At 36.4% G+C, this 21,580-nt stretch overlaps 2 protein-coding genes across 2 annotated transcripts in view; one reads left to right on the plus strand and one right to left on the minus strand.

Moving 5' to 3' along the window:
- LOC124631467 (ephexin-1) overlaps positions 1–10,249 on the minus strand; it is a 97,092-nt gene extending 86,843 nt beyond the window's left edge. The window contains exon 1 of the mRNA XM_047165869.1: positions 10,108–10,249. The gene's annotated coding sequence lies outside the window, so the exon portion shown is untranslated. The remainder of the gene's footprint in view (positions 1–10,107) is intronic.
- Positions 10,250–10,708: 459 nt separating this feature from the next.
- Positions 10,709–20,222, plus strand: LOC124631165 (Bardet-Biedl syndrome 1 protein homolog). Its single transcript, XM_047165383.1, has 11 exons — positions 10,709–10,986; positions 11,113–11,331; positions 11,659–11,961; positions 12,305–12,393; positions 14,758–14,911; positions 15,356–15,515; positions 15,875–15,943; positions 16,574–16,738; positions 17,508–17,641; positions 17,793–17,927; positions 19,473–20,222. The coding sequence occupies exons 1-11, from the start codon at positions 10,825–10,827 to the stop codon at positions 19,746–19,748; spliced, it is 1,866 nt and encodes a 621-aa protein (XP_047021339.1). The 5' UTR covers positions 10,709–10,824; the 3' UTR covers positions 19,749–20,222.
- Positions 20,223–21,580: the final 1,358 nt, after the last annotated feature.

Here is a 21,580-nt window from a genome sequence, read left to right on the forward strand (position 1 = left end):
ATGTTCATATTTCATAATTTAACTGCAGTTCATGAGCTGATTAGCAAAGGTTTTTGATCCCTTCTTATATCAGTACCTGTGCAATGGTTGAAAGCTATTTTTGCTCTTTAGATACGGTGGTAATAGAAGGGTTGATCCAGCTGTTTCTATTTAAGGATTAGCAATCTACAACGGTACATGTACCCTTTGTGCTTCCGGTTTAAGATAACTAAGTATGATTTGGTGTACCTAATTAGTAACGTGCATTAATCATGCAGGCGTAATTTAAATATTAGAACATTTATTACGTAATAGGTGCCTAATGTTTATTGTTTGGATTGAATTTGACGTTCAAGTGCTTTTCATATTTGGCTATGTTGTCTAATTAGTGATGATAAGCAACGAACAGACAGGCGTAATATTTAAATATACATAACAAAATATTGTTTGTAACAATGTTTATTTGTTTATTGATACGATTTGACGTTTATGTAATGTGGTTTTTCATATTTGGTTGTTGGTTTGTCAATGAGCACTCTGGGTGGCATAATAATTGTAGCATGTACGTAATTCTCCATTCCTAAAACCACATTTAGGTCTTTGTTTTCGCAAACAAATTGATTTCATTGTCCGTTAGTTCATGCGCAATAGAATGAGATACAATAATGATGACATGTCTCATAATAATTGTAGTACCTACAAATGATAGGCGAACATAGGCCGTAGTAAGATATAGTAATTACTAGTAACTACAACCAAAACTATTTAATAATCTGTGCTACAACTATATAGTAGACATACAAATTGATGGATTGAAGACAAGTCATTTTAACTGTGTAATTGAACTTGTCGATAGCGTAGGCAATTAATTAATTAACCATCAATAATAAAATTAAATCTCAGTACAGAAAATCTCGATTTAAAATAAATTGATTTAAGCTCGAAGTTTGGAGAATTGATTTATGTCACAAATCTAATCATTTGCATTTAATAATGAAACGTGCGTGGGTGTTCGACGTAATCTTAATGAACTTTCTTTAATTAATTGGAATTTAACATCTCAGAGAAGATAGTTGTAATTTTATATTGGAGAAAAAATTATCGACGACATCTAAATTTCAAGTAAAAACTCCATATTAGAATACATAGGTATATTTTTTTATAAAATTAGTCATGTTTTTATGAGATCAAGTCTTCCTTTCCTTGTGTAAGGATGTGTTCACTAGTCATGACAAGAAGTTTTGTTTTCGTTTTTATATAAAGTCATAAGATGTTTTAACCGTTATGTTTAGAGCTGCCCTTGAAACGACCCACACGGACTGGTACCGTTGAAGATCATATATTACGATACACTCGTACATGTTTGAGGAAAAGACAAACATTCGCTTTATAGCTATGCTAATGTTCATTCATCTAAAATATGAAAGTAAGACGTAACTAATTTGTACAACTAAATGTGAGTGACTAAGAGTACACTCTCCTTACACTGCAGACCACAACAGTCCGCCGACAGCTGACTCGATGTAAGTATGGCATTTTTTTAAAAGAATGTCTTGATTCTAATCAAAGGTTTCAGGCCTGACACCGGCTAAACACCCGATCTTTGTAATGGGTGTATTACCACTCATCTTTATAGGTACTGATTTATGAGCCGAAACATGCTATCGGCCGACTAAAATTTTGTAGTGTGCTCTTAATACGACTAGGTAAGTATACTGAAAAATAGACTTAAGAAGCGATGAACAGATTTTAAATACCTAGGTACAAAAAAGTAGAAACTATAGCGTGTCAAACGCTTCTTTCCTGTTCAATCAATCAAAGATGGTGATTCCATCAGGCTATTTTCATAATTAGCCTGTAAATAGCACCTATTTGTATGCCGTGCTTCCTACGAGGGCGGAAGAACCGTGATACCAGATCGCAAAGAACAATCAAATAATTAATAGGCCAAGGATGGCTTGATTTCACACGTGTTCTCCATAAGTACCTACCTACATTGACGGACACGCTAGCAGATTATTATAATTAACACGACTTAACTAATTATGTGCTAATTATTGTTATTAGCGATTAATTTGAGGATGGGGGAATTGTTAAGAGATTCTTAAAGACCATGCAGAGCTGGAGCATTGAGTATCCTCGTAATATTTTCGTTGTAGAATGAATTAGACTAGATACTTATCATAAAACACCTATTGTAATTACATTATGATAAGTAAAGATTTCTTTCTTTCTATTCTGAAGTCTTAAGCCATTTACGCATAATTTTGTTCTTGGTAAGGCACATGTGCATAATTTACCTGTTTACACCATAACATGAAAAATTACGATATTTTAATAATTACTTTATATATCAGCCATTTATCTTCCTGTGTTGAAGATTAACGGTTGATACGACACATTTAAGCACTTATAACATCTGTAGGCCTTGCTTCACTTGCAAGGCAACATCTACATCAAACAACTTTCAGTTGATTGCGCGGCAAGCTATCTGGAAAGTCTACAGTAAAACAGGCAATATTTTTCTTACATTTTACACACAATGTTACGTTACTCAAAAGTAAAAGTCACGGTAAAGTGCCAAACCCTATAAGAACCATGTTGACAGTCATTATCTCCAGGCTTTTTTTTGCCACCTATGTACATATTATGTAGCATCGACTTTCAGTCCGTAGTACTTAGTTCCAAAAATGAGCACCAACTAAAAATACAGTTACTATAGAGAATTTTTGGAGTTCATTATTACTTTTAGCCATGCGTAAAAAATGTTACAGGACACAATATAACTAGGTAATAGTACAAAGACCATTTACCGTTTACTAAATAAGTACGTTTTGTATGTGATTGCATTCACAAAGATACTGAAAAAATCTCGTTTGGGATAGCGAATACAATACTTACTGTTATACTAAACACAAAATGTGTGCCAAATATGATTTACGGACATTATCCTAGCACTTATCAGGTTACAAACTAGCACGGATATAGTAATCCAGTCATGCCCTAATCTCCCACGCGTTTAAATTATAATTTGAAATGATAAAGCAGCATAATGTTTTGAATCATGGTGTTCAAACAAAATGTAAAAGCCATTTTTGATGGTCTTTCAACTAGTAATTATATAATTAAGTAAGATAATTTCCATTCCCTAAGCTAGGACATTCATCTTGGAAAACAATGACTACGATGAAGGAAAACATCGGGAGAGGAATCCAGATCTTAAAAAAAGTTTGAAATTGCCAGCCCCACCTTCTCTGTAAAGACTTCCAGACTGTCATTTTTACATAAGTAATATTATGATTCCGTTAAGACATTTCCGGAAAAACGTAGAAAAAAGTATTATTATGGCAACACAGGTAATGTAGCGGATATATTTGCATCCGTATCCATCGTCCAGCATAGGATGTATACTTCAATTTCCTTTGCCTTTGAACAAGCAAATCTTAAACAGCTTCCGTCCTTCGAGTCGCCATTTTCTTGTCGATGAAGCGAAAAGTTCATTCATCTTTTCCGTTGTGATTGACTAATCACAGAACTGTAACCGTTGTTTTAATTATCACAGCTTTTCTTTACGAGTTTATGAGCAATCGTGATGCGTTACTTTACTAATATTGTTGATGGTGAATTACAGCTACAAGTAACGGCTCAGAGATTGGAGTTAACGATGTATAAATGTACCAAACTTCATTGGATATGATTGCATTTCAGTTTTTTTTTTATAACAAAGGAAGAGTCCAAAATGTACCTTCTAAAATTTTGCGACATTTCGTTTTACATATTTCATTACATCTGAAAATAGATTGATACGGCAAATTGATCTAACGCAGAGCCTGCAATAATGCTATTTCCCTCCTTATTGTTGTTTACAAACCACAACTTAAACACTATTGCTTTTGATGGCTTTCTGATTTTTATACAAAATCGTGTTGATCTAAATGCGGTTTACACTAGATGGAAGTCATTGTCCTCAATACGGATAGTCGGATAGTGTAATTTCATGATTGTCGGCGTCCGTCGCGAATCAGGAATCTACTGACTTAGTTCTCTTCAGCCACAGTAACAATGACACGATATTATCGGAATCCAAGTAAACAGCTGTTAGCCTTGATTATTTAATCAATCGATTGTTGCAGTTGGCCACGGAGATAATTTAGGTGCGTACGCAGATAATAAATTATGTAGATCTAATGCATTTAAGTTATGTGAGTGTAATTTAGATATCGTATTTTAAAATACACTTGTTATAAATAGTATTGACACCATAAATGACCTGAATGTGGGAATCAACATCCATTAGTAATGTTTTGTCGACTTCAAATGATACTTGTTCGAAATAGAAGAAAGATTACCTAATTAGGGATTAAAATTATTTACGACACTTCTTACGTAATTTACAGTCCCTAACGTAAACTGCACCTTTTCTGATTGTTATTGATATTTGGTCACGTATTTAATTGGCCTTATCCTGAGGTTCTAAGTGTAAAAACATAATCTAATTAATCCATGAAATTATTTGTTTCGCGGGCCAGTCAAGCAAACAAAGGTCACCCGAAGACTTTTCGATTAGATACAATACGTAAGTATTTGCTTTTTTTACAGATTGGGTCTTTTTAAAAAACATAACTTTGATATTTCTGTAAATCTCTTTTACCTCTGTGCGATACGCACTCCCACTACTATTAGGTACCGCAAAAGAAAACTCTGAATCTGGCTCGGTGTGATAGGACAACGCGAATGAACGGAATATCAAAACGGTTTTAGCTAAAGATAAACTCTGTATCAGTCCAAAACTAATCAAATTACCGATATCACGTACAATGTCTTGTAACAATTACGTATTGTAATGTCTTAACAAACAGTCTAACAAGGGTAAGGTCAGGCTGGTCTATTACCCAAGTGTTATTGAGGCCGCTTTCTCATTGTCTCCTTGGTTAGCCCCCGCCGGCAATCATTGTAACAGATGCCCACATGAGGACCTTTAATTACAGTCATTGTATTGAATTTTATATGTAGAACAGTGCTGTTACCTTTTGTTTTTGATAGGCGTAGAACCATGTGGTTCTACACAGACGGTGTATTTCAGGGAGACTATATGAAGTTAGCTGTTGGCTACGGCATGCATAGTATTTTCAAAGGGAAACTGTAAGCTCGCTCTAAGCGGTAGGCTGCAGTAAAGTCTCTAATGGATATCAGTTTATAGGAATTGAAAAAAAAACTAAGTAGAACTAGCCCACTGCACCCACGGTTTAAATGTCGTACTTTGTAAAAGCAACACGTAACGATGGCGAATTCCCGCGATTCTTGTTGGTCTGTTTGCTTGTCTATCAAGTTTAATTCTCTACCAAACATGGAACGAACCACGTGCGTAGGAAGTAAAGGACTGTTCTACCAAATATGTAACATGGCAAGGCCTTTGAGGTCGTCGACCAGAGTAATTGTTTTGGTAAAACCATAAAGAATAAAACAAACTTAATTACTAACAGTTACATGTTTATGGAAAACCGAAAAGGATTCCTTACTCATAATTAAAGGAAATCGGACTTTTTATTTTGGTATTCACGAATTAGGCAACAGTTCTTTTAACACGTCAGATCCGCACGGGTGATTAAAATGATTTAGGGCATAAATACCGTTAAAGCGTAGGAGGGAAGGTAAGGACCTCAAAGTAAAAATTAACATCTCATGCCAATACAGCTTGTCTTGCAGAGTCTAAATGTTGTTTGTTTGCGCAAAAGATTTTGGAACAAAACAGACTACCTTCAGGCTCATCAAGACATATATCGGTCGTAAACCATAGTGATTACAAATCAATGGCTAACATATTAACTTAACAAAATCAAAAAATAGGCGCGACACCTTGATAGTAAAACAGGTTAGTGAGTCAGCTCCGAGTCCAGACGAAAGGCCAAATAAACTAAGAGCAAAACTTGCAGAACCACTCCGCCTAGCGACGATTTTCCGTAACCACGATGAGTCATTGAGGAATTTCTCTGATTACTACTGAGAATAATATTGTTGCCACTGCACCTGCAGTTTTAAACTTATATCTGTTTATTTTTTGGTACTCTTTCCTGGATGTTCCATGTCTAAATTGTTGAAATTACAAGATGATTAGGATCTCTACAATCTTGTTTTTTAATGATTTGGGCGATGCTCCTATTCAAATGAGCGAAAAGTATCCGAAAATCCCTTACCTACTTAGTTATTTTGCAAAGTTTGAGACAGCATTGCGAAGATCAAGTAGACTCAATAGTGAATTCTTTTTGTGTCAGGATCGGCGATAGCCTTGGGTCCTTGCACCTGCGAATTGCGCGCACGCAGTTTTTGTTTTGCTATGGGATAATAGCGGACTGGCTGGCGAGCCTGATAACACGTATTTTGAACACCACATCCATTTGTACTTTTTTTACATTTCAGCATGATTATGTTTGTCTGTATTTTTTATACTTGAACTGACATCTGTAGTTATCTTATATTTTGGAAAAAGAAAGCTCATTTTTCAAACTTCAAACATTTTTTCCAGAAAATCTAAGCAAAGCCATTGCAGTCTAACTTTAAACCTATCAGAAGCTTCCATAGAGGAAATTAACCTTGGGAAAACCAAGGTAAAGAACAAATAAATTATGCATAATTATGTGTTGCAGCTAGAAAATAAACATATATGATGAGGCATACCATAGCCCATCATTAAATCATAATATCACAGCTACACAATAGAGTAGATGCATTACAAACAATATTTTTTGCTGTTTAGAAATGAAGAAAATTGCATAAAATAGGTATGGTATCTGACATTATATTTTCTTGGGAAAGCCAGATTTATATTCTGAAAAATTTATTATGAATTACATAATTTTGACTGTACCTACTTACAAGTATTTAATTTTTTTTAAAGATAATATGCAGATCAGATAATCAGATAATAAATTCTTGCATTCCTACTTCTAACTTATCTCAATAATAAGTAGTATAGGTACTTAATTAATGAAATATCATGTTATCATTTCATTCTGGGTTTTTACATCATCATCATCATCATCAGCCTATCGCAGTCCACTGCTGGACATAGGCCTCTCCAAGTGCACGCCACTGAGATCGATTTTACATTGCTTCAATCTAAATCATGTTGTAACAATTAATTACAAAAAATCTATGATTAAAATGCTACAATTAATGGTGTGTTTCAAGCAAATCTAATATAATGACCTTGTTATGTATTGTTTTGATTTTCCATATGGTACAAGTATTCTTCAAATAGCTTTCTGCAAATGGATAAGAAGTAGGTATATAGATTTATTACTGTCAGTTGTTTTTTTTTTTCTCAAAAGAGTAACAAACATGTACATTCTTACAAACTTTTGCATTAATAATTATCAGTATATAAAAAAAACAAGCAAATAAATAATTGCCTTCAAAATTGTTAAACAGGACGTGACATAACTAAATTATCATAATTAATGAATTTGAGAAGGTTTCAATTAGTTTGAGATAGGATAATACTTGTAGGAAGTATTTACTTGTATCAAGGTTTCTCTATGGTTCTGATTTTAAAGATGATATAATACTATGGTATTGTTGTATGCACAACAAAGAAGACGGATCACAATCCATACAAAATTGCCCCACGTCCTATAACAATGTGACGTATCTCAAAAAAAAGATAAAAATGTTTAAAAAAATATGGCATACTCTCCAATTCATTTTTTTTACACCTTCATACGAAAAAAATGCTTTAAAAATTGTTCAGGCGCTGTTATGAAAACGTCGTTCATAGAACTATTAATGGACTATTTTATTAAATTGTTTTTTTGTTTGATAGAGTATACCTCACAGGTGGTCCCATAATCATCAGGTCAGGATCTGATGATGGAAACCCTGAGAAATTCAGGGCAACTTTTGAAAGTTGTAGGCATGCGAAGAATAAAAACTTGACTATAAGGTGTATGTCTTATAACAATATGCAACAGTGAAGATTTGGAGCTGACCTGATGATGGAAACGAAAGAAGGTCGAGGGAACTCGACAACTGAATATGTGAACTACCTCGTGTTTGGGCTTATATTATTTGTATTGAATAGACCTTTGCAACAGTGAAGGTTTGGAGCTGATCCGATGATGAAGACCAGAGAAGGTCGGGGGGACTCGACAACAAAATATGTAAACTACCTCAGAAGTCGGTGTCTAATGGATGTACCTAAGTTTATATCCCCACCGACTTCTTCCTATTTTTGGCTTTTCAGTGACAAGCACAGTTGTCACTATCCGCATAAATGGAAAGTTCTCATCAATACGAATAATATAAGCCCAAACACGAGGTAGTTCACATATTCAGTTGTCGAGTTCCCTCGCTCTTCTCTGGTCTCCATCATCAGATCAGATCTAAATCTTCACTGTTGCAAAGGTCTATTCAATACAAATAATACAAGCCCAAACACGAGGTAGTTCACATATTCAGTTGTCGAGTTCCCTCGACCTTCTTTCGTTTCCATCATCAGGTCAGCTCCAAATCTTCACTGTTGCATATTGTTATAAGACATACACCTTATAGTCAAGTTTTTATTCTTCGCATGCCTACAACTTTCAAAAGTTGCCCTGAATTTCTCAGGGTTTCCATCATCAGATCCTGACCTGATGATTATGGGACCACCTGTGAGGTATACTCTATCAAACAAAAAATTAATTTAATAAAATAGTCCATTAATAGTTCTATGAACGATGTTTTCATAACAGCGCCTGAACAATTTTTAAAGCATTTTTTTCGTATGAAGGTGTAAAAAAAATGAATTGGAGAGTATGCCATATTTTTTTAAACATTTTTATCTTTTTTTTGAGATACGTCACATTGTTATAGGACGTGGGGCAATTTTGATCCATCTTCTTTTAATATCATCTTTCATTTCTCATGATACAAAAATAATTGTGTCATTTTGTATTTAACAGACTTTTACATTGAAATAAAAAAGTATAAGTTGAGGATGGTTTTATTTACTTTAAAACTTGTTCTTCCTCTTTAAATTTCCGAATTTTCTTTTTTCTATGTATCTTGCAAAAAAAAAGGTAAAAATTTAGTATCGTTTGGCAGGCGGAGGGGGAGGAAAAGGGGGGGAGGGTGGTGGGGGGCTCCACCCCTATCCTCTGGTACCACTCCCGTTACAAGGTAACGCATAATTTTTGAGAAAAATAGATATTTGTAACCTAACCTCAAAACACTATAATCACCCACTACGGTCGGAAAATTAAGTGCAAGTACTTCTAATCAATACGAACAAAGGCAAAGTCGACGGAGCCCCGCTACGCGGGGCTCCTACTTCTGGGTGGTTTAAAAAAAAATAACCACGAAGGGAATGGCGGGGTCTTGCAGACCCCGCCATCCCCTTCGAACCTAACCTATCCGAGTCGGGGGTGCCCTAAGTCGCGAGCTCGCTTCGCTCGCTCGTGCATACTAAGAGGAATAAGATGTTGTTTGAAATAACATCATAGTACATTCACGCAACTCGAAGAGATACGGAATGACACTAATGACAGCTAATCACAAATGACACTTAACGCAAAAACCAGAGACATTTATTTATTTTTTGCGTTCCTTTTCACGGATTTGTACACCACAGACGATATACTAAAACACATTCGGTTGTCGATCGCCCATTTTAACGTTCCGTTTTACCGAATAACGTTGACATTACGCGTTTTATCTGATTTGAGGTTAGAAACATTTTTTGTAAATTTCTCGAAAAATATCCATTACCTTGTAACAAGAGTGGTAGCGTTATAATCGGAGACCCACCCTCTACCAGATTTAACCACTTTTAGCCCCGTCCGCCTGCCAAACGATACTAAAGCCAACCCAAAAAAAATGCTGGTCAATGCCACATATAGAAAACAAGACCCCTAAGACGACCCACTGACCGAAATTTCTTAATCAGCTTCTGACCAAAACATCACTTAAAAAAGTAATGAAAATAATAACAGTTCTGTTTCTTACATTATAATCTACCTATACGGTAACTAACTACGTTATTAATTTGCTGCAAAGTAGCATTACGAATTAGGATATTGTGTATAGCATGAATAGATAGTATGAATCTATTGTCTTTAAATTCTATAGAAAGTATCAATGCACCAAACTTACCTTGAGTTGGGAACTGAGCGACACAGAACACATAACATGTTATTAATGCATTAACGATAGAGTTTCATGGTATATTTTAAAAGTTTAGTAAAACTTTAGCAATTTGTAGTTAGCACGTACAACAAACACAAAAGTATTTGAAACTATTGAATACGTCAAGGAAGGAAATTCCAAACTCTGGTTAAGCTTAAGTAACAAGTTTCGTTTTCAATAATTTTCTTTAGTATTAAAAGATACTGAAAGTCAATTTTCTAGAGAAAATAGAGGAGAGAAAAAACTTTACAAGTACATTTTTTAAATATTCAGAGCTTAACATGGTGCTGTAATGAAGTAAATATTTTATTTCTATAAAATCTAAACAGATGTTCTGAACGCACCCACATAAGTTTATTTACGAAGCCTGCTATGCACATATCGCTGAAAGTAAAAATGTGTAAAACCTTTTTACACATTTTAAGAGTTATTTTATTAAATTAATGTCATGCATTAATTTTATAAAATAACTCTTTACGAAAAATAATAACATTGTAATTTGTTTTATTGAGCATTAGAATAAGCAGATTGGTAATTTGATAACAGTTTTTGGAGTAAGTTAGAACCACATGAAATGTCAAAAATTAAGTTTTGTTGACAGTGGTTGTCATAGCAACGAAATCGAACATAAAAAGCGGGAGCTAAAACAAAAATATTTATTGATAATATAAATAAAAAAAAAATATGGGCAGCATGACTCGTTGGTTAGACGTAGAAGTAGGGACAGATGACATAGACCTTAATACTTTGCCACAAAACTTAGCGCTATTGGATTTACAAAACGATAACGAGTTCAAACTTCTCGTCGGTGATTTCGGACGAGGAGAGGATGGGCCTAAATTAAAGGTAAAACCTTACTCAAAAACCTAATATTTTTAAAAGAATCGAAAACACCTACAAAATTTCACAAAATATTCATCATCCGTCACGATTTTGTACACTATTTATTTATCATACTTGTCACATTATTAGGTGTTTAAGGGCGCCATGCAAATATCGGACACGGTACTCCCGGACCTGCCCCTCGGCGTGGTGGGCTTCTACATCAGCGAGAGCATTCCTCGGTCGATCCCCATAGTGGCAGTAGCGTACAGTTCTTGTGTGTACATGTACCGTAACTTGAAGCCTTTCTACAAGTACTATCTGCCATCTACTGAGCTGAGTATGTGTGAGATGGAGGTTTGGAAACAGGTTAGTAGATTTTATAGGGATTATAAATTAAAATCTATAGGTAGTCAGATAACATTTACCTGAATAAATAAACATGACAGGTGATCACAGTTTCTTTAAAACTTTAAACAGATTTTTTTACACTTGAGATATAAAAGAGACTGACAGAAATAGCTTACCTTTAATAGGGACGCTCGATATCACCACTCTGCTCTTGAGAATTATCTTAACTTGTCTACATTATAGGCATGAATATACATGTAATTTTTATTTAGAGTGATGGGATCTTAAAGAAGCTAGTGAAAATCCTTACCTTAATTCAAACCAATGAATATTTAACATTTCCAGCTAACTGACACAGCCAATCACAACACAGAAGCCATAAGTCCGCTCATAGAGAGTCTTAAAGCCATACCACACAATACTCTCACAGTACAGTCACAGAATCTCCTATCACTAACCCTAGAACAACAGCTGGAGTACTTGGAAAACAATCCAGAGTTACCGAGCAAGATAAACACGGAGATTGTCTGTATTGGTACACTGAAGATGCACTCCATTGAGAAGTATTCCGTGAGCTGTGTGGTTGTTGCTACCGAAGATGGCGATGTGATACTGTTGGATCCGCAGACGTTCAGCTTGTTATCCCAGGTCAGTACTTACATGTCTTTGAATGCAATAATCTTCCTAAACTTTACTACTCTGGTACTATAAAAGAAACAAGTACAAAAAATTGAATATTTTTTTGAGCTCCAAAAATAGTGTGATATTGGGTGCTTTCATGAAGAAAGAGCTAATACGAATAACTACTCTTGAAACTAATTTAAAATTGCCCAATGTAGCCACAGTAATTTAAATTGGCATAAATGTTAAAGTAATCACTCAATTTATGCCAATTTAAATTACTGTTAATAAGATAATAGGCAGATAATTCCTATTAATCCATTTTTCAATGTTCCCTGTCTGTCTTTATAACATTGTTTGATTTGTCCAGGCCAAAATCTGTGGGGTAAAGAAAACTCCATATCAGATGATAAGCACTGGGCTCTATTCTGTAGACTACAGAATAACTATAGCTACAAGGTGTGACTTATTGTTATTTCTGTTTAGAAGGCACTTTTGTATGACACTGCTTTCATTTTTTAACTACACACCTTTGCACTGTATTATTGATACAAGTTTTATCATAATTACTAGGTGGTTTAACCGACTTCCCTAAAGAAGGAGGTGTCTGCTGTAGTTAGTGGTAATATAGTTATGTAACAATTAGTCCCATTGGACTATGAGAGTGCACTTGTGTCTGCGCAAATGCTTGTGCGCTATCTATAATATGTTCTGCGCAGTTGGCTAATCTCCTTATATGAGAACAGCCGCCGTGACTGACAATCAGCTAGCACGGTATTACTCACCCAAATAAGCGCTTCAAACATTCCTACCACTTTGGCCAACACTATTAAAGGACAATGCTATTCTTTGTATGGAAGTTGGGCTCAAGTGTTGCCCACAGTAACTGCATAGTGTATTATGTTCCATAGGCTTATATTAGGTCCCAGACCAAAGCATTTCGAAATCTATCCCGGGAGTCCTGAGAAAAACTGGTTTGACTCTTATTCAATATTACATAAAAATAAGCTTGTCTTAACTATTCCACTTTTATTAGGTACCTTAATTGAAATGAATTATATTCATTGACAAATACGAGGTATTGTACACGACAACTTTTCTTTAACCAACTTCCAAAAATGGAGGAGGTTCTTAATTCATTTGTAATCTTTTTACGTTTGTACGTGCATAGCTCCGTCGTTTACCAACCGATTTCAACAATTATTTTATTGTTTGAAAGGGCTTACTTCCTCAATGGTTCCTTTGTCATCCGGCCCAGGGTCTGGTGATCGAATCTCTAAAAAAATCGGGAGTGACTCTCGAAAATTGTAGGACTCATATCGAGTAAAACCTTGTCATTCGAGTATATGTCTCAGACACCACAAAACTGTAAAGGTTAAGATCTGACCTGACAATGGAGACGAAAGAGAGACGAGGGAACTCCTCAATGGTATCTACTAACTACCTCATGTTCGAGCTTATTTTATTCGTCCTGATAAGATTTTTCTAGAAGATAGCTCATTGCGCAGGCGCCTTGTAGATTTAAACCGTAAATTCAAAAATATTGCGGTAATTGCCTTTTTTTCAGAAAATCATTGTCAGTTCTTATTAGAATCCAACGCTTTTAGAATTTATTTGAAAATCACAGTAAAAAAAATAACCCATTCCAACATTTTCCAGTACTGGATCCTGACAGCGAGATCCTGAGCATTGAGATTACAGACATATGAGACAATATACAGACATATGAGTAAGACTTATTTGGCAGAAAAGTCTTATCAGATTAATTTCTCGGGACCCCTGGGACCGATTTCAAAAATATTTTGATTTCTTGTTAAGAGTGAATTAGAGAACCTATTCCAACCACTCCCACTACTGGGCAAATGGCATAGGCTTTGTAAACAGACTGTTCATGTGGAACATTTAAACCGGTTTTCCTCGGGACCCCTGGGACTGATTTCAAAAATATTTTAATTTCATGTTAAGAGTGAAGTAAAGAACCTATTTCAACCACTCCTACTACTGGGCAAATGGCACAGGCTTTATAAAGCGACTGTTTATGTGGAATATTAGAACCGGTTTTTCACCCGGACCCCAGGGACCGATTTAAAAAATATTTTAATTTCATGTTAAAAGTGAAGTAAAGAACCTACTTTTACCACTCCCACTACTGGGCAAATGCCAAAGACTTTGTTAAGTGACTATCTAAGGAGAACATTTGAACCGGTTTTTCTCGGGACCCCTGGGACCGATTTTAAAAATATTTTAATTTCATGTTAAGAGTGAAGTAAGGAACCTATTTCAATCACTCCCACTACTGGGCAAATGACACAGGCTTTTTAAAGCGACAGTTCATGTGGAATATTAGAACCGGTTTTTCTACGGACCCCAGGGACCGATTTCAAAAATATTTGGTTTTCATGTTAAGAGTGAAGTAAAAAACCTATTTTGACCACTCCCACTACTGGGCAAATACCAGAGACTTTGTTAAGTGACTATCTAAGGAGAACATTTGAACCGGTTTTTCTCGGGACCCCTGGGACCGATTTCAAAAATATTTTAATTTTGTGTTAAGAGTGAAGTAAAGAACCTATTCCAACCACTCCTACTACTGGGCAAATGGCTCAGGCCTTGTAAAGTGACTCTTCATGGAGAATATTTGAACCGGTTTTCCTCGGGACCCCAGGGAGCGATTTCAAAAAGATTTGCATTACGTGTTCAGAGTGCACTAAGGAACCCCCTGGAACTACTCCCATTGCTGGGCAAACTATGAGCCCAGACCCTGGCATTGTCCTTTAATACGATAAACCCATCTATAACAATTTCTCTTCTTCCTAATTTCAGAGAGAAGGCAGTATGCGTGTTAAAAAGAGATTGGCCTGAAGGTCGGATTCTATTCACGACGGATGACCACATCATTGCCATAGAGGTGGTTACGGCTGATAGTAGCGTTATGGTCATATGCGCTGATAATACCATGGCATGTTATAGTAAAAAGGTATTTTTAATCAAATACTTATTCTAAAATAGTTGTAAAATAGTAAATAGTTGTTGTTCTCCCACTGGCTGTTTCCCGCGGTTTAGCGGCCATCCTGAGACTAGTTCTTGCTAAAGACATAAATAATCTCCATTTTCATACAGGCCTCTTCTTTCATTATTTTAATTAATTCATAAGTCATCAGCTTCTTCTCAATACAGAGAATAAAGAAGTGTTAATCAGTGCATTTGAGTTTCATCGAAGTTGGTACTTGGTACAACCAACTTATTGTGACAGCGTAAGCATGATATAATAGATAATAGACGTTGCCTAATCCAGAAACCATTTTAAGATATTAGCGGGCCACATTCACACACTTCTGCTCAGAAATTAGTTTAAGGTCTCCAATTTTAGCTAAATCTGTTCCGTCCTAACTTACTCAAACAAACCTTTTCCAATTTCCAGGGCAAGAAGCTATGGTGTTTAACACTAGAACACAGACCGGTCGCCATGACGCTAGTGCCGGTGCTACACCTCGGCGTGACGCTGACGGGCGTCGCGCTGGCGTCGGGCCACGTGCATCTGTACGACGGCAAGGCGAGGCGGGACACTGTGTTTGTTAGAGGTCTGTGGACCGCCATTATGTTGGATGTTAGAAATGTAGGAGCCATGTTATATGATTAAAAACATAAAATAAAATTTAATTTATAAAAATATAGGTCACATAAAAGTGAAAGATACTTGTGTAGAGAGGGAGTTAATTTTACTAGTTAGGGAAACGGGGAAAACAGGGAGAGTGGAGGAGAGGGCAAATGGTAGTAAGAAAGATGTAGCTATTTTAACTGGGGAAGCAAATAGAGTATGTAGTAGAGAAGGGGTGAAAGAATAGGGAGACATAAATAGAACATCAAAGATTCTATGTTAACCATACAATCCTTTATTGCTTCTAGTTCGTCTTATCTATTGATATTTCTGCCATTTCAGATGTAGTGTCAGTCATGAAGTTCGGTCAATTAGGACAAGAGGAGCACGTGCTTATCATTATAACTGCCAGTAAGTACCTATGGTACTCCCCTTATAAATTCCTATATGTGCCCCGCTTTGTATACTCCCTCTATATACTTACTCTCTTATGTATCTTAAATATGTTTTAATTCTATATTCTCCCTTATGTACCTTCCGCCCTGTGTACTCCTTTATGTACTTCCTAATGTACCTGAATTCAATTAATTTGAATGTATATGAATTTTCAACCATATCGGATAGTATGTGCCCAACCTTTTTTGCGGGGAAGATCTATCCTTGAGCCCGCCGGGGCTGCGGGATTGTTCAAAAGAGTTACCGCGGCCCTGGTACATAAAGGCCTACGAAGGAACACGATGGATTTTTATGCCCATTTTCACCAACAAATACTTAAATTTAGGGTTTCTAAGAACATTTATGGAACACTTATTACGAATTTAAGTGTCCTTATACTTATAAATATTGGGGTGCCCTTATTCTAAGTGACACTTAGTTAGAGAAACGTTAAGAGATTGCTGGCGAAAACGGGCATAAGTCAGTAAAAGTCTGACACTCCCTCACCGCTGCTAACCCACAGCGTGAGGGGTCATTTTTGTTTTTTGCCATCGCTAAAAAAAGTCCTCTGAACATTTCAACTTACTATAAAGGAGTGTTTTCCAGGTGGTAACCTAATGCTGAAGATATTGAAGCGTACAGCAGAGTTCAGCGGCGACGGCGCCGGCGTGGAGCTGTCCGGCGCCGCGGCGGGGCACAAGCCCTGGCTCATTCCCAAGAAGTCCAAGCTCTTCCTCGAGCAGGCCGCGCGGGAGAGAGAGAATGCCGGCTGTGAGTTATTTCACACTTTAATGGTGAAGATATTACAGCGTACAGCAAGTTTCGGAGGGCACGATAAATTGGTGGTCTCGGCTGTCATATAAACAGCCGAAAGAAGCCAGAAGGTCTGACAAAAAGTCTCACTAAGGGGTATTGGGTTGATCTTGTTTGTAATTGGATTGAGGAGGGGTGGGACCCTTCCGCCATTTGAACAACTTTGGTAGTCGTTACTCGTAGTAAGAAACCTGAAAGTCTGAAAATCAGTCTTCCTAAGAGGATGCCCAGGTAACGGGACTGAGGAGGTCAGATGGGTAGTTGCGCCATGTAAGACACTGCACTCGGCTGCAACCCGGCGGGTCCCGGCTGTCATTTTTAATAGCCGAAAGAAGCCAGAAGGTCTGACAACTCTGAAGTCTCATGCTCAAACATGTCTTTAATATAACATTATACATGTAAGATGATAAAAAATAAAAATATTTGTCAAACACTACTTGATACAATGATACCCAAGTGACAATCGAGATCCTTTTTTTAAGTTTGCATTGGCCCATTACCTTAAAGACTAACATATTGTATTACTAGCTTCCGCCCGCGGCTTCGCCCGCGTACTGTTCGGTTATATCGCGTTTCCAAGAGAATTCTTCAAAAGTCCGGGATAAAAACTATCATATGTTCTTTCTCAAAGACAAACTAGATTCAAATTTCAAGTAAAATGGTACTACTTTTTTTGTAACTGCATTAACTGGAGATTTGTGTCAAACAAACGTTTTTTTATTTGCAGTAATGCACGAAACATTCCAACATGAACTGAACCGGCTCCGGCTGCTGGCTGCGAAGACGTTGCAGGAGGCACATCTCAAGTCGGACAACTCCGTCGGCACCGGACGTATGGAGTCTCTGAGACTCACTGCTGAGGTAAATTCATCTCTATTGCTATCAAATATCATCATCACACACAACACAGGGAAACTTGATATAAAATCCATATGGGCTCAGTAGTTTTACAAACCCTATCAGACAAGTAAATAGACATGATTTACCACCTTCATTTTATCTATGTCCACAGGTGGAAGGCCTAGGCCCTGTGTTCCGCGTAACGTTGATCATAGAGAACAACTCCAAGGAGACGGCGGTGATAGGCCTTGCCGTACTGTTCCACGTGCACACGCTCAATTATAAAGTCTCCAATCCTTATATCAAGGTAGGTTACTGAAATAAGCGGATTTAGGCTTTAAAGTTGAGTGTATAAAGTTGAAAGTCAGTTATTCCCAAAATAATGTCCCTTCTACACCTTCACGGGTTGACCTCTACGGTTACTATACTCCATTTAAAATAACATTATAGTTCGGCCATTCAGAGAATGCGTTCCTGACACGTCGCGATTGAACTGACGACGTAACTTTGCAATGGCGTTGCAGTTACGATAAAAATATTTTTGCTGGTTGTTTACCGTTTTAACAATTGAGGAGCATTAAAACAACATTATTATATCAATAATCAATGAATGTTATAATTTTGTGCCAAACTGAGTGTCAAATAACTTGGTAAACAATATTTTTCTAAATCTATACTGCGCTATTACAAGGTTATGTCAGCGGTTTATATTTTGTAGTGCTGTGCTAAAAATAACAGGCAAGTATCGTAATCTGTTCTTATACAGTTATAATATAAAATAATACGTTTTGATTTTCTTTTTAAGAATTGGAAAATAATGGACTATAAGACTTAATTATAACGTTTATGAAATATAAAAATAAAACTATGACCAAACCGCATTTTTATACTTAGATTAAAAATGGTAACCCCAAATGGCGTTATGGGCCGCCATTTTGTGACGCTAAAACAGTCGTCCGTTGTCGTTTCGTGCGCATAGACCACGTTTTTCAAGTGTTTTCGATCTGTTTTTATTTGATTACCCGGCTTTTGTTAGACCGAGATATCAGGATTGATTCTGTTATTGATAATAATATAATTATACATGTAGGCGAAGATGATGATGAAGACACCACCTCCTCAAGCAAATCGGAGTCTGATTAATATTCTGTTCGCACATTCAATTCAATGTACTTGTAACAAAGAATAAATAAAACAATTTTATTATATGAATATTACCTTTTTTTGGTTTCCACTTAAATAACTAAAATATAAAACAAATGATTCCGCCAATTTAAAACGAAAATAATCTTAAAATAATGCGGCGGTTCATTTTGAAGGAACGGTAACGAACTCAGTGTTATGTTGTGCCCATCACTAGTCGTGACTAACTGATAGGTGTCAGGAACGCATTCTCTGAACGGCCGAAGTATAGAAATTTAAGGAAACCTTTTTTACTGTTTGTTCAACCGATTTTGACTTTTATTCCGTAGACAAAAGAACGGAATTGAAAGCAAAATAGTAGTTACAATACCAAGTATTTACTGCAGCCGCCATTAATCATACTACTAACGCAATAGAAGTCAAAATAGGTTGAACAAACAGTAAAAAAGGTTTACTTAAATTTCTAATGTTATTTTAAATGGAGTATAGCTTTTATCTCGCGATGTTGTTGTACATATATAAATTTAAATACATAGAATATTTCTACAGATACCGTAGCTTTCTAATTAGGTATGAAGAAATGGAAATAGGGTTCTAGATACAAAACTAAGTCTCATTATTATACAAAGTACATTATGTAATAAATACTTCACTATAGTCTTATTATTGTACAGAGTATATTGTAATATATTACAAAAATATATTTCAGGTACCGCTCCTCTCACCAGGCGGTAAACTAAAATTCCCAACAAAAATAGAAGAAGTATTCGATGAAAATATCAGTCCTGACGTCTTATTCCGACCAGTGACCGGCCAGGGTGGAGAGAGGTCACTAGTCAAAGTATTACTACTGAAGGAAGGCCGAAAGACCCCGGTACTCGCAGCCACGGTACAAATGCCACCCACAGACCCCATGATGTTACCCTTCGACAAGATGCAGGAAATTGCAGCAAATGATGACCCCAATTGGAGGATCAAAACGTAGTTTGGTTTAGCGCCATCTAGTGGTGGTTTGCTGTACTTGTAGTACGAGTGTGGGTTGATAGATGGCGTTGTTGTAATGGAGGTTTTAATCTCAGGATTTTTAATACTCAAAGAAATTATTGTTGTGATTTCTTGAATAAAATTATGATGAACATACATTTTTCTGTTTGCTCCTGTGTAGGTATGCTTCTTATCCATATTCTAATATGTTTTTAGTTTTTTTTTTGTCCCAGGCTTGTTGGTAATAATTATTGCTCTCTGTGTAAAATCTACTTATGTGCATTTCAAAATTGGCTAAGAATTTCAACTTACCATACTTACCATATAAGTTTGGTTACGTGCAGCATACATCCAACAATATACTTGGAGTTGGTTTCGGTGATTCTACTCAAGGTGGACATAGGAAATGCGTCATCTAGTGCTTTTCTGAAAACCCATTTACAGAAAATAAATGTTTTATGGAAACCGGGCTGTTTGGCAGATGTTAGGGAAGGGCACACTTTATGATGACAAAATAATTCGTTTGCTCTATTTGCAAGTGAATCGGAATGCTACAACTTCTACCTAGAAATTACTATCAAAATAATAAAATCACTGGTTTACGTGTCCTGTCCACGAGCAAAGATAACGTAAAGTATTAAAAGATTTCGGATCGATAACACTATCCTTATCATGTTACCTATAATGGGGTATTAGTAAAGTAACCACATGTTAGCTTTTATAAAACGACAGGTGTTTAAAACCAAAAAGAAGGTAGGTATCTATAGCTTGTTAGTCATTGTGGTAAAAATACAGCAAGCGGTTCTTTCATGAGTCATTTAAACTCACTAAAGTGCTTAAAACTAAACCTACGAAAAATCAATACTTTTATAATGTCACAAAAATCCCGTCCATATCCGGTGGCATAGAAACACAACGTAATTTCTTTTAACTTCGGAGGTTAAAAACAGTTCTTTGCAAGGTTTCAGAAGCGGTAAAGCAAAGTATGATGATGATGATGACAACCACACCGGTCGGTTTATCATAGAGTTAACAACTCTTGACGCGGTCAGTCCATGGGTGGGTGACCATTTTGCCATGGCGAGTAGGTACTATGTTTGGGGAGGCACGTTAAGATTGATGGGTGCCAGCTAGTTTTTGAACATCTTTAGCAGTCATTAGGGGTAATCAGAACCAGAAAGTCTGACTACCAGTTTTACCAAGGGGTGCTGGCATGGTATCGTTTGCTCAGGTGAACTGAGTTGAGGAGGTCAGATAGACAGTCGCTTTAAGTATATAAAACACTGTTTATCAAACGCATCCGGTTAAGACTGGAAGGCGTCCCCAACATCGTTTAGGAAAAGGCTAGGCAGATGATGATCAGATATTTGTTGACCTATTAAGTTAAGTTGAAGAAGAAGAATTACCTAAACAGTCGGAAATACCAATTCGTATGTATGTACCTAATTGGAAAGGGCAAGAAAACATTCATGTTTTTTCAGGCTTTTTCTTCTATTGTGTTTGGATTTGGACCTGTGTCTTCCGAACGTTCTGTCATGACAGTTCAAGTTTGGTGCATGACTTTGACCTTCGTCGAGGTCGTCAATATCGCTAAATCATTTCGTGGTATCTAAAGTCCAGCTCTCAACCTGCCAGATAATGTGATAGAACAATCTTATCTGCTTACCTAAATGTAATATTAGCATACTCATCTGGTCTCTCTGGCTCATATTTTAATATTTTGTCACGATTTGACCAGACAAAATTTTCAGCCCCGCTTCGCGTGGGCTGTAAATATTGGTTCGTCCTTATGCGATAGCTCAAGCGTAATTAGAAAATTTAGAAATGGATAAA

Source organism: Helicoverpa zea, chromosome 6 (genome assembly GCF_022581195.2).
Source record: "Helicoverpa zea isolate HzStark_Cry1AcR chromosome 6, ilHelZeax1.1, whole genome shotgun sequence".
In the NCBI taxonomy this organism is placed as follows: domain Eukaryota; kingdom Metazoa; phylum Arthropoda; class Insecta; order Lepidoptera; family Noctuidae; genus Helicoverpa; species Helicoverpa zea.